This window comes from Dromaius novaehollandiae, chromosome W (assembly GCF_036370855.1).
Source record: "Dromaius novaehollandiae isolate bDroNov1 chromosome W, bDroNov1.hap1, whole genome shotgun sequence".
Taxonomy (NCBI): Eukaryota; Metazoa; Chordata; class Aves; order Casuariiformes; family Dromaiidae; genus Dromaius; species Dromaius novaehollandiae.
The window spans coordinates 40,249,895-40,266,741 of record NC_088130.1 but is presented as its reverse complement, the minus strand read 5'-3'; the positions used below and the strand labels follow the sequence as shown (position 1 = coordinate 40,266,741).

The following is a 16,847-nucleotide window of genomic DNA, read 5'->3' as shown; positions in this document are numbered from 1 at the left end:
AATAATCTGTTAGTTGCTGTGAAATTGTTTGTATAGGGAGACAATCCAAGGTTTTAGATAGAAGTGGAGTAGAAGAGGTAGATTAGTGAGCACTTGTCTTCTGAAAAGAAGAAAGTATAATTACACTTCAGATCTTGGGACCAAGTATGAGTATGAAAGGAATTTCTGACTATTTTTTCTGATCTATTTTTCTTCAAAATACTTTGGAAGAACAAGAGCTGAGAACTTTCAGGGTCTTTCATAATACAAAAAGTTACACTCAGAAGTCCTGATGATCAGGAAAACACAAAGACTTCCCAATCGTTTTAATATGCTCCACAGTTTTCCTGAAAAAACACTTTTCACTAAAGCTGTGGAGACTTTGCACAAAAGCTGACAGACAATATGATAAAAATGCAAAATGTTGCTCGGTTCAGTAAAAGACAAAGAAAAAAACCCCCTCAAAATCTGAAAAGTCTCAGTGAAGGCCTCAGATTTGAAGGATGTCTCTTTATCTTAACCACTCACGGAATATCAAGATTATAACATTACAAGAGTAAAACACACTCATATTTTTCAATCCAAAGAATTGATTTTCTCAGTACATGAGGCTCCACCGAAACGAGAAGGCCTTTGAAAAGACAAACACATGCTTGTAATTACCAGGAGATTTCTCTCGACCAGTACTTTCTCTCTACCGCCTCTAAAGTACCAGAGAAATACTGAGCTGCAGCCAGGGACTGTGTGCTTCTCCACAGCTAGAGCTGTATCAAGGCTCTGCCTATACTTTCACAGCTCATGCTGTACATCCCTGTGACCTATCTATACACATATAAATTCAGGGCCTACACACTGTTCTGGGTCCATCTATACATATATAAGTGTGTATACATACCTCTGTACAATGCACAATTTTAAAATATATTTGTATGTAATTTTTCTCTTTTTTTTTAAATTTTATATCCTGGTCCTTAGTTGTAACGAGGTAACTTGAAACAGTTATTTTCCAGAATTCAAAACTAGTGGAAGCCTAACCATAAGTGAGGATTGTTTGCTTTACTGATTTTGAAAGTGAGTGTTTAAGACATAGAACATGCCTGTAACACTAGTATAGCATCGTCTTATTGATTTAGACCCCATCCTTCCCAGAGTAAGACCGCTATGCCCACACATTCCTTGTTTAACCATTAAAGTCAGTGAGCCACCATGTAGGGGTGTCTTTACAAGAAACTTGTTACTGGGGCGAGAAACCACAGAGATGCACACTTGCTCATTTCAGTGTGCCACCGCTTGCTGCTTTAATTACTTTCAGTATGGTAAATGTGGAAAGCTATTCAGTCAAAATAGTTGGTATTGTAGATGCACAAAACAATACATTTTAAAATATTCGTATTTCAATCATTCAGCCATATTACACAGTTATTAAAGAAAGCTGGCATGTGGGCTGACAGAATATGTTACGTATAGTGTTCATAAGTGAATCAAGTTTCTGTTGCCATAGGAATCCTAATATTGAACTGACTGCTTCTGTGCATCTGCAACCTCAATCACAAGTTGTTTGAATATGTTCGTGTGTGGGTATCTGTGTGTATGAAGAACGACACTGGGAAATACAAGATGATATCAAATAGATACTGAGGAATGGGACATAAGGGAGTATCTGGATGACTACAGACCTTTTGTTTTCTGGTCTACTTTGGGTACACAAATTACATTTTGAGCCTGAAGGCTGAAGATATAGACAGTGAGAGAGATTTGCAGCTGACTGACATTGGTATTCGGTTCACTGAAGCCAGTGACTCTCTGACAGACATTGACCACTTGAGGATCTGTTCTAACTGCTGCAATTCAAAGGTCCTACGTGGAAGAGTTTTGACAGAATTCAACTGTATCTTATTCTCCCATGCCAAGGGCTTTCCGGTACAAAATACCAATTGCCTATACCGTCCATATTCTGCAAGGAAATCCTGGTATAATATTAAATAAAATTTTGGAATATTGACAAAAAATGAAGAGTTTTAACAGATTTTTTAACATTTAGCTTACCAGGTAAGTCTTCCTCTATGGTTCAAGTCACCTTACATCACGACTCTGAGACTGTATTTCATAAGGTTCACTTGGCTACATTTGACAGTTATATTAAGTAACATTAAATGTTTAATCTATGATGACAGGTATTTTTTGGAAGCTGATACTACAGTACTCATGAATGAGGAAATGAACTTTGACAAAATGAATGGTTTGACAGATGGCAGTTTGCTTAGAGCTCTTACTAACAGATGTTTGAATGAATGTTCTGCAAGACCTCTGGATGTACTTTGGGTTTTATCATTTTATTAGCAAATAATTATCACCTGGTGCATGCTTGCCCTTTGGAAGTTCTTTATGTCGAAGTTGCTAATTTTTTCCTACTTGCCTTTTTTTGGGAAAAAAAAAAACAAACTTAATTCTTTGCTGCCTGGGGATAGAATGATGGAACTTAGAAAGTCTTTATTATAAATAGATTTTTCATATGTCAAAGTAGTGATGAGTAGGCTTGTGAGATCCACAGACATGTAATTAATTATGCTAGTACTAGGCATTGCAAGACCAAAATAAGTGAGGCCAAGAGCCAGGCGTGGGACTGAAACTGCAGGTGGTTTGGGAGACACTGATGTAAAAAATGAATAAAATCACAAATAATAAAATACATTCTACATAACATAAAAAATATTTCAAAATATTTAGAAAAAAAGAAAAAAATAGCATAAAAGCATTCTCAGTAATCTCTAAGTAAAATACTGGTATAGTTTCTGCAGCAGAAACTAGAATTTAAATTCTCTCAAACAAGTAATCACTGTGCTGCATAATTATTCTCTTACCCTGCTGATTTTTAAGCTGTCTTAAAGTAAACTTCATAGCCCATAACATGTTAATACTACCCTATTTAGTTCTCAGATATATATTTTCAGTGACTGCTGCGTATGGACAACACTGAAGGAAGACTCTAGTACTCTGTTTTCTCTGGATCAACTTTGGCACCTTCACTGCCGCATGCTGGCTCTGTGGACACCCCCTGAGGCACTGAACATTTCTATGCATTTCAAGGGATGTCCCATGCACCAGGCTAGCTCCCTAAGTAGTCACTCTGATTTCTGCTGTGGGAATAAGCTTTACATGAACAACATTTTTGCGGCTCTAACTGGACTTTGCTGACAATGGGCCTTAAATTACACAGGGGCCTGGTAATGTTCCACCCTTAATCTGCTCGGGTAGATTTCTTTCCCTGATAGGTCACCTTTGTTTATTAAGAGTCTCTATAGAAAGATGATGGCAGAAAATATCTAAAATTGCGCAATAGCTATTAAAAGGAAATAAGTAATACTTAAAAAATATGCACTGAGAAGGTAAAAGTAAGTAAACCCAATGTATTTATTTTAGAATAGGATACTAATATATTCAAATTACTAATTAAAAGGTGGGCACCATTTTCATCAAACTGTAATTTCTCAAAATATGGAGTTTCACCTAAACTTTAGTAAACAGTTTCAGAAAAGTCATTTGAGGAGGAAACTGGAAAACTAACTGAACATTTCATTTTAATATAGTCTTGGAAAACTAACTGAACATTTCATTTTAATATAGTCTAAATAAAACGTCTAGCTTTTGCATTTTGAAATCAAATATTACATTTAAAAATTGGCTCGAACAAGAATAAAAATATAAAAATAAAATAGGGCTAGAAAAGGATTAATTATTTGAAGAGAAAAGACATGTCAGTCTAAACCCAAACTAAATATTCTGATATTTTTGCTTCCTATAAAAACTGGGAGAAAAAACTTCCAAATTATTCAACTTGAACTGAGTTTATTTCCCATTTTTTGATTTTGCCATCAAACTGAGCAGTTCAGCTGTCTTGTTAATGAATCCTCCTCCTTCTCACAATAATAAAATTAAATATTTGAATATTTTATATATTAGTAAATTGGTAACCATGCTGATGTCTCTGGAGACACAGTTCCTGTTATTTTAACTATAGATAACTAAGCATTTTCCTTATTTTTCAATTTAATGCACTAGGCTTTATGTACAATAGTCTCCGGTAACAATTCAAGTGTTTAATCATTGTTCTCAGAAAGCAGTATGACACACTAAATAGTTCATTCTCTAGATTTCAGGTATTCCCAAATCTGCTTGTGGTGACCGTGGATTAATATGGACCTCGTAAAAATGATTTTCATACCCAAAAGACCCCAAAGCACTTTAAAAAAAGTTGGTGTCCAAGAGACTACCATTAAAACTATTGCCATTATCAGGCATATTCCTCACAGGAATATGCTTCACAATCACATTCATGAGATGAGCAGAAATTAAGATCTCTTGTTCTCATATATATTAGTAAAGTCATGGTGCAAAAGCAGCAATCGCACAGGGGCCAGCAGGCACTGATGCTTTCCACTCCTTGCCTAATCAAAAGGCCAAATCCAGGACCAGGACGTTAAATTCATCCTTAATCCCCTCCTTAATCAAAACTTACCCAGTTCCCTCCTGACTCAAAACATCATCTTTGCCAATCTGTGCCAATCTTTGCTGTGTAATGCTTTCAAGTATCTGTTTCCTATCAACCTTCGGAGTACACCCTGATACCTTTTACCCTCTACCTTCTGTATGCCTTTACCCACCTTACCTCGTGCTCAGACAAACACATAATATCCCTCTCCTCTTCAGCTCTCTCCCCCTAATTTGCAATCCTGCTTTGAATTTAGACAAGGTATTATTCTGACTTACGGGCACCAGTAGTGGTAAGCCCGAGGTTACTGAGCATATGGGGCTCTCAGAGAATTCGGGGACAACTTCTACATAGCTCTTTGACATGTGACTGGATCACGTGGGAGAAGGGACATTTAGATAAACTGAACTCACAGCTGCAAGAAAAAGGAAAACAGCAGGGGTTTCTGGGGCTGACATTGTCAGGCCTCCCTGGCACGTTTACCATCAAACCCAGCCCAGCCTGTACTGCAGTGCAGTGGCAGGAGCCACTGAAGCTCTGTTGTCAGCTGCTCCTCCACTCCAGGCTCCCAGACATAGGTGGTGTATGTCTTACTGTTCTTGGGCAGATTAAGATATAGGAAGGTTGTTTTATGGCCCAAGAATCTATTGTGCTGGAATTACTTAGAGACAGAACAAAAAGGCCACAGAATCACTGAATCACAGAAATGGTTGAGGTTGGAAGGGACCTTTGGAGATCATCCAGTCCAACAACCTCCCCCCACCTTTCAAGGAGGATCACCTAGAGCACATTGCCCAGGATCACATCCACGCAGGTTTTGAATATCTCCAGAGGAGGTGACTCCACAACCTCTCTGGGCAACCTGTTCCAGTGCTCTGTCACCCTCACAATAAAGAAGTCTTTCCTCATATTCAGATGGAACTTCCTATGCTTCAGTTTGTGCCTGTTGCCTCTTGTCCTGTCAGTGGACACCACTGAAAATAATCTGGCCCCATTCTCTTTACACCCTCCCTCAAGATATTTGTATACATTGATGAGATCCCCCCTCAGCCTTCTCTTCTGCAGGCTGAACAGGCCCAGCTCTCTCAGCCTTTCCTCATGTGAGAGAAGCTCCAGTCCTATAATCATCTTCGTAGCCCTTTGCTGGACTCACTCCAGTAGCTCCACGTCTTTCTTGTACTGGGGAGCCCACAATTGGGCCACCCCTACTCCAAAAGTCTAAAGAAACAGACTCACATCTTCTGGGGCTAAATCCATCTGCCTTCCTTCCCCCACCCCTTCCAGGTTCCTCCAGATGCATCCTCCTGTAGAAGTTACTAGTACATCTTGACAGCATGACTGACTACCTCAGTGCTGTCAGGCAGCCTTAGTTGCACCAAATTATTTAGTCTTGTTTTACATTACTCTTTATGACATTCCAGTTTGGGCATTTTTAGCATCTCCATCGTGGCTGAGGTCTTTGCATGTTACAGGAATAATAATAACTGCAACGGTATAAAAAAGAATAATAGTCTATGGAAGAGATAGGGAAATCAGTCATGATGAGAGGAAAAATGAGCTAAGAAATATAATATCTGGATGGAGAAACTGAGAGAGAATAAGAAATGTAAGGCATAGGCATGGATCTCTGGGTTAAAGATCGCTAGAGAGGAGTCAGATTTAGAAACTCCTAGCTGGTTTGTGTTAGAGATTAACAGTTTGTGTTAGAGATTAAGTTATTTAACTTAAAATATTATCATTCTATCACAGGAAGGTAGAGCACTGCAGAGAGGAGCAGTGGTAAGTGAAAAGGAGAATGACACAGAGAAAATATGACTGGAAAGAGAAATGATTGAAAATAGTTACAAGAGAAAGCCAGAATCATAACTTAGGACTGGATCCATTCCCTTGATATGGTAGACAGAATACAAACAACAAACCTGCGCATGGCCATCTCCATTCTGATCCACATTTCCTTGAGAAAACATGAACTATAAAAACTGTGTGCTCTGGGACAAGGAAGGAGTAGACATGACATGGAATCACAGTAAAAAAACCTCCACATTTTAAAATCATGCAAGCAAAAGGAAAAAGGGAAAGGAGAATTAATGCTCTCTGAAAGAGAGAGCTCTGACAGAAAAGAATATCACTGGAACAGGCACAGTGACCATTTTGGTCATATCTCATGAGCAATTCACAAAGTAGAGAAGCATAGGGTTTTTCTCATTGTATTTGGAAACACTAACAGTTAGTGTCACTAGTAAGGTAGTAAACAATATAAACAGATGTTATTTTATCACAGTGCAAACCTATGAGGAGAAACACAGGTCAGCAGAACTCTAAAAGGGAGACATGACTTAGTCTGAGTTTAATTTGCTTTCAAAAACATGGTCGCTGACCCTTTAAATCAGAAGCCAATTACAAGCATTGTAGTGCCATTACTAATTACATGCTGAGAGTGTAAATTTAAAATGGCAATTTCAATTTTCAGTTCATTGGGAGAATGCAGGAAAATGAAACTGCATACTAATTAGTTCATATGTGTCCGACACCTGAAAGATTAGAGAAAAAAACTTGCACTCATTACAAGTGAGTTATAAGCAAAGCACTCAAACCTTCCTTTTGCCAAGCTGCATATAAATAAAGAAATTAAATGACAAAGAAAATTGATAATGATGGAACAAGGCAAAAATAGCTACAGGCATGTACATAATTATACTTTGGGGGACTTTGCCCATTATAGAACAGCTTCATTTAGAATTTATCTAGCATTAGAAACTACAATAGAATAACAGGCTACTGTTTTGGGTTCACTGCACTAAATGTTAATTCACATTTCATAAAAATGGAATTTCTGGTTTCATAACTTTCCACTTAATCTCTGTCAAACATTTACAATTTTTTCAGAAGCCATCTTCTGGTCCAGTCGCTTCATCAGTCAGACCAGCATAGAAGAGGTCCCATACACAAACCCTTCGTATTGGAAATGACCGAAGTCACTTAACTGTATGGCCCTCAGACTCTCCTCTGCTTTTGTCAATGGTCTTGATTCCCACGGAAATGCCAACTGCAGAGTAAGCATCTGTATCCGGGAAGAAGGTGGTAATGCGATAAAGAAAGTAAAACTAAGAGTAGACTGTTAGAAGGAGCATTTCTTCCACCAGACCAGACGGAAGCTAGCCAGAAGCCTAATACAGAATCAGAGTATGCGGACTTTTTGTAACCTTCTGCAAATGTTTAAGCAGCATCTCCCTGGACTTTATAGAAGCTGTGCAAAAATAAGATACGAGATTTCTGCTGCTATTCTCTCAACAGAAATTCACCCATATAAGGGTTAGGCAGTATCTGTCTCAGTGTGTATTCTGTGCTTAAAGAATAAGATAGTGTTCTGATGTAGAGGACTGCCATGCAATGCATAAAGCTTGAGTTTCTGAAGTCCATTTTGAAGACCAAGTCATAACAGGGCTTCCACAGAACACTCAAAAGCACTTCTGTACAAGTATCATCTCCCTGCCAAATTTAGATTATCTGGCCCGAACTGTTTCAAGGCAAAAAGTCTTCAGAAAAGGAAAAAAAAAAAAAAGTCCTCTCAAGATTTAAACTTTTGTTTTTAAGTAACAAAGAGCGTTTTCCTCCCTCTGGACTCCAAAAAGTACTCAGCAAGTTTTGTATAAACCATGAACTTATTTTTAAAGAAGAATGAGAAGGAAAAGGAAGAGAATACTAGGTGCTTTGTATACATTAATCATGTCACTTACTTAGCTTCTAGAAAGTCCTTATATCTTATAGCTATCATAATTAGGATTGGCACTACCTAGATTAACTCCAAAAAGAACTAATTTTTCAAACCTGATGCCTTCAGCTGAGATGTTTAGAAAAATTTTCTCCATTGGTCCAACCTTCCTTCCAGAGAAGAACAAAGGGATGACTTCCCTGGGAGCAAAGATCAAGGCAAACATAAGTCTGGTCTGGGTAGAAATATGCACAGCCATCTGACAGCTACTTTGATGATGGGTATGTGTCTTTGCAGGGAAGCAACCAACCATTAACAGTCCCCCTCCAGTTCATCTTCTAGTGAAAATATGCCTAGGGGGCCAATGGTAAACACTTCTGATTTTTTTTCTCCAAATTATTTAACAAAAGCCACGCTCTAAAGCAGCCCAAAAAGCTACCATAACACTAATGCTTCTCACTATCCTTTAAAGTTACATTAGCTTTCTACTCCTGAGAAAATAATTCTGCTCAAGACCCTTAATATTATTCATTCCAGCTCTTTTTCAGTGTATAAATTTTATAAACTTCCTAACCCCTCTAGTCTTCACAGAAGAAAACTGACTTAAGATACACTGAAGGGCCTTTGTGTGTTCACTCTGCAGTGAATAACAAACTAACATAGGCTACATTTTTCAAAACTGACAAAAGCCAATATTCTCACCACATTAGCTTTAGAAAACTTTATCAAATAGTGCTTTGAGCCTGCTTTCTAAACAAGAAAAATGAACAGGCAACCCTATACACATTTTTCCATAGCATTTGGGAACTGTTCAGAAAAATCATAACTGATAGTCAGTAAGAAGACTGAAACGTGAATAGAAATTATGCTATTTACACAAAGATAACAGCAAGAAGGGTGTGTCTGATGCAACTGAGGAACATAAAGACCTTGTAGTTCAACCTACTCAGTGCCGGTAGACCAGACACCAGTTTTGTCTAAGCAAGTGAAGGAAACAGGATAGTTATTTAGGCCACCTGAGCTGGTGCTGCGGTAGTAGCGGGAAGTGCAGAATTGCCGTTCGGTATGGCAGCTTCCCCTCGAGGGAAGGTGGCTGCTACTGTGGCCGGAGGCAAGGTCCACGAGGGAAGGAGATCGGGCCATGCCACGGTCTCCCGCTCAACCCAGAGAAGCGGCGGCCCTCACTGTACTGGCTTCTGCTATTGCTGTGCTGGGCTCACTTGGAAGGAAGCACCCTCCCCACATATTGAGCATATTGATTAGTGCGCAAGTTCTTCCCATGAGCGTATATCTTCGCCTGCGTTAACTAACAACTGAACATGCTAAGATTAGACCAATCCACACATCATAAAAACAAAACTGCATAAGAGTAAAGAGCTGCAGAAATTACTAGTTAATCATTATCTTCATTAAAATACAGGACGTCATATCGCACTACTTCATGACTTTTTCTGAAGACATTTGCTGGGCCTGGAGAAATCCAGTCCACAAAGGGGACACTGCCATTTGAATCTAGAGATAGCAGCCTTTGAGCAGGAATGAAAAAAAAAAAAGTATTTTTAGCCCCACAGACATGGTTGAACTAACAACTATTTCAACCTTAAATAAAACAGTTACTGTTATTTCCAGAGTGATGCACACACTGCTTAAAGGGTATGTGTGTCCTGCACAGCTAAGCAGAGAGGATAAACTATTTCCACAGGCCATGGTACGGCAAAAAACATATTAAAGCAGACTAGAGTTATGCCCCTAAGAAAGCTGCAGGAGTATGTCAAAGTACGTCCAACAATAGATACAGCTGCTAAACGCTACTAAGGACCTAATGAGCAAATGTAGCACCTGCGAAAAAAGCTTCCTTGAAAAGCCTCTATAAATCAGCTTCTACAGGAGAGATTCTTAGAGTTGCCATAGAATATATGCATACATTTTTCAAATAAAAAGATTTTTGTATTTATAAAGTTGAAATTATTACTGTTTTGCAACTAAATAGTCCACTTTAGCCTAGGCTACGCTTATGAGAACGAATAAGAATCTAGCTACTAGTTTACCACTTGTCTTCATCAGTTTCTTAAGTGACAATTGAATCAAGGAGATGTTTTTTCTCCTCAGCTCCATCTGTTACCTGAATCCATGGCCATCTGTCATTTTCTGCAGCAGTCCAAGCATTTACAAGACCCTTCTTATTAAGTCGTGCATAGTATGGATACCATTTCTGGAGTCCAAAAAGAGCTCGATGAGTGGATGACGCAGTAATTTGTTGGTTTGACACAATTCCTCCTTCTATTCCTAGAGGGCCAGAGCATCCTATGAATGAAAACAAGAAAAGAAATGAATATAACTGAAATTATCGATTCTTCTGAATCACTAGTGACTTACCTATAAATAGCATATAAATAGATCCCAAAGATCATGTGCCAAATATGTTGTTAGAAGAGATTTAAAGCACCTGAGTAGCACTTTTTTTATTTGTAGAAATGCGTAAATACTACAAAAACATTGCTTGTAAATAACTGTTCCCATTACAAAATCAAAGAAATAGATTCAGCTTGTAACTTCCTTTAGTTTGCTTTCGCTGGAGAGTTGTGAGTTTCAGTTTTATGGATACAAACATTAAGAAAATGATTCTTATATTCAAATACTGAAGTAGTTGCTAAAAGCATATTTAAGATTGTGTAATTACTGTAAAGTTTCCATATTGATGTTTGTGCCATAACGATTAGCCCCTTAGCCAATACACTACAAATTGTTACTGCATTCATCTTTAGAAATACGAAATTAGAAACATGGTATGTTCAGTTACATTAAAAATAAAGGTCTTACGTATCTAATCAGCAAAGCATGAAGTACATACTTAACCATAATGTTCAACTGTTCATAATTTTATGAATGATGTTCATCACTAATTTTTTCATCTGAAATAGTTAGATATAACCTTTTGTAAAGTCAAGATATTTTTGCCTATATTGATTTCCAAAGCCACTCAGTTAGGGTACAGGAACAATACTATACAATTACTGTGAGTAATTCAAATAGGAAGAATTTTGAAAATTCATGATATACAAATGATTGGCAGGCTACCTATTATTAAACCCCCTCAACTACTTTCGAGTAAATACGACTTGTTCTCTTTCTCTAATCAATTCAGATGCAGGATATAAAGAGAAGCTTATTACAGGAATTACTATAGCCGTTGATCTGCTCAGTTGTTCAGAAGATCTTCTACTTTGTAGTCAACTGCACTTCAGCAATTTTAAACACAACAGGATGGAGCAGACATTTGCTTACTTTTAAGGTTTTCTCAGAAGCCTGGCAGTGCTTTTACCTTTAGCACTACCAAAGAATAAACTCTGAATAGAGTTTAAGAATAAACTCTTTCATACTGCTATGAAATCCTTACATCATATGGTCATAAAGTCACATATGATTCAATTCTTCATTAATTAAAATGTACAGAGAAGAAAAAGTGACCAGTGCAATTTGCTCCTTTCAACAGAAGCTGAAGCAGACAGTGCTGGGAAATGCTAGCAACATAATCGCTGGGTATTGTGTGCCACTGGTAAATGAGACAAATATAAAACAAATCTAAGCTCATTATGGGGCCATGAACAACTATGTGTGCATGCTCTGAAAACTGCAACTAAAACCCTCATACTGGTAGAGTTCCAAATAAATTATTTCTCAGATGAGAAAATTGGTTTACATTTAGGAAGATACTAAATGAAATCTTGGCCCATTGAAATTATGACTGACTTCCACCATACTATGATCTCATCCATATTTTTAACAATCCTTTAAGCTCAGCTAAATCTAAAGATCCAGCTCTGCTTTTTGTGTCCCGTATCACCCAACAATAAAGCCGTTGTAATCATCGCTTTGCTGATAACTCTGTTGATGCTGCACAAGATGGAACAAAATGCAGCTCGCTCTCCCGCAGCTGTCCCAGATGCACAGTAATGCCAGTAGGAAACAAAGTCTTTGTCACTAGCGTAGGCAGATACAATACAGAATAGATTCAAAAAAAAACCCCACATCTGTTGGAAAAGTGTTCTTTTTCATAGTGTTATCAAGTGTTACATTGAAAGACCTATTCAAATCTTGGCCCTCCTGAAATCTTTTCAGCTAATCAGAATAAATCCTTTTGGTTTAAAAACAGCCATACAGGCTTCCATGATGGGGGGAAAATTCTGTATTTTCAAAGGAAAATGTATATTTTCAAAAATTTCTCATGTTTATTTATTAAAATATCTTTGTCATTTCATAATGTAAAAGAAGGCACAAGCATGTTTGCCTACATGTATACGTAACTCATATGTATATACAACACATGTATACACACAGGACCGATTCCAGCTTACAGTGTAATTAGCCACCCCTAATAGTTGATGAATATGGATGAGAAATATCTAAGCAGAAGACAGTCCTTTAAGAGGAGCTTAAATAGGAGGTACAGAGACCTACCCAACACTGCAGTTATTTTAATGCAGATGTGGCACATGCAGCTATATTCTGTCCCCTCACGGTGAAAGGCAGAGGGAGGAGGACACCTGTCCACCTGCTAGCATTACTTTGCAACCTACGGGGAAAGAGGTGTGCATGAGCATGGGGCCCCAGCATGAACCAGTACCAGTTCTGATGGGGTTCCAAAATGAGTGTGTTTGGCTTTAGCAGATATTTTTCAAAAGCAGAACATATATTTGATGTTAAGACCCTCGACCTCCTATAAATGTCCCAGCTTCGGCAGATCTAGAAGAGAAATGGATGTGTAGATTTTTGCTTATCAGCCTCTGTTTAAGGTGCATAGTGAACAGTTAAGATTTGAAGCCATGTTTGTTTTCACGCTCAATATGTGTCAAACTGTACTTGAAATATGTGTGAACTTCTTACATGAGATGTGAATTTTCCTTTCAAAATCAAAGGCAGTTATATTGCCAAGCATAGCACTTACTATGCTGTGTCAGTTATGACCATATATAGTCAGAAGTGTTTGCCTTCCGTAGCTTTAGGAGGATTAGTCCTAAAATCCAAAACAAATTTCTACCTTTAGGGAATAGGTACTTCATTGTACAAGCTTATTTTAATTGCAGTTCTAGCCTTGTCAAGTTGCCACTTGTAAATTTGAGTTAAACCCAAAATTTACCACTTACAAGAATTAAAAACAATACATTAGCAATACTTTCTACTTTGGTGATCATTCTAAGCAAAACAAAATGAGATGCATAGGAAATAGGAGACTGGACAGCCATTTCTAACCAATACTAGGTTTACAACATAATATATATGTATGCACATCTGACTTTAGAGGACCATCTCTATTCATTGCCCCGAAGGGCAGATCATTCTCATGAGATGGGAAATTTGGATTAAAGCATTATGCTTGCTGGTCTAAACCACAGAATTTATAGTATAATCCTAGTCCTTTGAACATAGCAGTGCTGACCAGTTAAGGAATTTTCTGGGCATAGGCCTGGCAGCTGGGCCTTGAAGAAGCCAACTCAAGGCTATCTCTTCCTGAGACACACCTGAGATACCTGTGCATGCATAATTAAGGTTGTTTTCTTGAGTAGTGTTACCTTGAGTTTGACAACACTGAATTTAATCTACCATTTTATAGCCAAGTCAATCAGTATTTTGAGATCTTTCTAAAACTCTTTGGTTCATTTTAATATTGCTAAGTAAATCTCCTAAACTATCAGAACATTTTGCCACCTTACTCTTCTAGAAGGATATTGAACAGTCGGGACTTCAGCACAGATTTTGCTAGAACTTTACAAGTAAGCTCCTTCCACTGTTAAAACTGACCATTTTATCCATCCTTTTTCTCTTTATTTTTAACCAGACATTATTCTACAAGAAAACTTTCTGGTTTATTTTCTTTCCTCAGTTGAAAGGAAATTGTTGAAAATTTTGGGTAAACTTTAAATACAGCATAGCAAATGGAATTTCTTTATCTATGCGTTCATTAACTTCTTTCAAGTGCTCCAATAGATTGTGGGGAATGCTTTCTCGTTACAAAAGCTATAATGGGGCTATTTACTCTCTAAACTCCCAAGAAATTCACTTTACCTGAAAACTTGCAGCCCTTGGTTCTATCAAACATGTTTTTATCTGTGAAGCACTGGCAACACACTAGCTGCTGCATAAGATCTTCAATTTGAGACACAAAAATGCTTTTCTTCAGATTAAACTAGCAATTATTCCTTTTAGTCCTTACAGGCTAGGATATGACATTGACTACTAACAATGGAGAAAACAAGACACTGCTGCTTTTGGAAATTCTTTATCCATTAAGTAAAAAAAAAATCTGATAAATAATTTTTTTTTAAATAGGAGATGCACATTTTTGCAAAACAGGTACAAGCTGTATTATATTTTACTGCTCTTATACCTGTATTTCTATTAAATCCACAGTTCATTTAACAAAAATCATGACAAGTCGGGAAGCTGGAGTCTCCAAGAGAGTAACAGTATCACTACAGTGACTCTGTACAATTCAGGCTGGTCAATGTCAGTCATTAATAGACAATTGTTTTTATTAGTTGATGATGACACACTGGGATATGACAGATAACTTGATGCAAGAAAGTAAAAAAAAAAAAAAAAAAGCAACAATTTGCATGACAGGTTCATGCTATAGATTCATGAGGAAGACTTTGTCACCTAAAGCTGTTACTTTTTATGTCATTAAACAGCAAAATACTAACTCGAGCGATATTTTTTTAATCCTACACTGACAACTGGTGTACACCAAATGAAGCACTATTGATGCTCCTCTTACTCTCATTAAACATAAACCCATGCTCAGAACACCCACTTCACTGTCCATGAAGATGACACAAATGCAAAGATGAACCAATATGCTACATGACACTGAATGGTTCCAGTGAAGGATGGTAAAAGTCAACACCAATACCTGAAAAGCTAAAGATTCACCTATTTTTTCATTTCTCCTAAGAACCCCCACCAATTCAGCTGAAGATGGCATAGTGATAAAACTGCCTTGAAGGTTTCTTTTACAGTCTCAAACATAACCATATCTGAAATGCAACATATCAGTTTTTATCACAAAGCAAATGATCAGTATTCCAGATTTCACTCCTAGACCAAAGTTATGGGGATCCTCGGCTCTTCCAACAATAAATGCCTCCAGCAGAACAAAAATATTTATGCAAAGGAAATAGAAAGTGACAATTAGAAAAAGAGCTTACTCTGGTTTACACAGATAACTCTTCAGATGTAAAATAGAATATGAAATATTTCTATGAAATAGAAATATGTCACTGATTCTCACTATTAGTAGGGGAAGGCCAAATCATTTTAAGAAAAAAAAACAATTACCATAATGGGAGATAATAATAAGCAGAAAGCACTGGGTAAACATGTTACTCAAGTGTGTTTAATGTGGACTTCTATACTTTATTTCAGTCCACAAATTAAGCAAAACCTCCAAATGGTTTAAACATTGCTTGTAAATGCGAGGATTATGCCTCTGCAAACAGAAGAAAAAGATTTCTTGTTACTGATGATGAAGCATGTCTGATGCTGCAGCATGAATATATAGCTTTCATTTCTTCTGTTGGTTTGTCTCCAGGTAACGTCATCAAAACAAACAGATGCAAAATTGAAGGCATGCAGAAAACAAATCTGCTTTAGACATCTGTACTCCTGTCTTTCTCCAAGCACCTCATTTTGTCAAATGAGATTACTCTAGCTGTGCTTAGCATAGCATGGTAATTGTGCTGAACACAAACCCTGACAATGGCATTACAGATGACCTCTGATATTGCAGTAATTAATGCTGATACATGCATAAGCTTCCCACCTGCAAGCTAGACGTCAGCCTATTTCTTCATCTTATTCCCCCAGCCACCCACACATCCTTGCTCAGTTTCTTCTCTCAAGGATACCTCTCTTCTGATAACAGTGAATTTGTTTCTATAGGAGCTTACTAGATGGGTATGGACCATCGCCTAGTGATCTCCTATTAAAGATCCATCCATATTCAACATATGAATGTACACACAAAATATGAAGGTTTCTGTAGAGTGTTTTTTTCAAAACCATGAAACATTACTGATAAAATTAGTGTTCCTAATTTTCTTCTTTGTAAAGAGCATGTAAAGTGATTTTGTAGAGAGGTGGCTGAGAAACAGAGCTTTCCTTCCCGTGAGAATCCTCTGATGGACAGTCAGAGGCATTTCCTACACCGAGATAGCTTTGACAAGCTGACACTTCCAGCAAAGGACAGAAGCATGTGGAGATGGCAGCTCAGTGAAACCGGATTAGGTCCTTTTTATACAGTGTTGTGTCTGAAATGGAAGGTTGTTATCTGTGGACTGATTTAATTAGTTCTAATTTGTTGATTTCTGCATTTTGCTCTTTGCATAGAAAGGACATTCCCTGCACAAAGCATAGGCATCAATGCCTGGGGAACTGCAACATACAGCACGTTTAAAGAGGAATCTATCCAACGGGAATTAACAAAATTAAAGGAAGATACAATTGATCTAGGAAGTTCCTAAACCGATGATGGCTAGAAGCTGCAAAAACACAGTGGGAGAACCGTCACTTAATGCTTGTCTTTTCCTTACACTCATTCACTACGCATTCACTTCAAATCAGTGTTACAGGCAGTCAACTTTCATTTGGCTAAGCATAGCTATTCTTATG

The 16,847-nt window shown here is 37.6% G+C and overlaps 1 protein-coding gene across 2 annotated transcripts in view; it reads right to left on the bottom strand.

Annotated features, from left to right (window-relative positions):
- The window catches only part of LOC135324426 (EGF-like repeat and discoidin I-like domain-containing protein 3), a 262,585-nt gene that overhangs the window by 70,109 nt on the left and 175,629 nt on the right, over positions 1-16,847 (bottom strand). For both annotated transcript variants that reach the window (XM_064500716.1, XM_064500717.1), the window contains one exon: positions 10,303-10,484. In XM_064500716.1, coding sequence (XP_064356786.1) covers positions 10,303-10,484 — 182 coding nt within the window. The remainder of the gene's footprint in view (positions 1-10,302; positions 10,485-16,847) is intronic.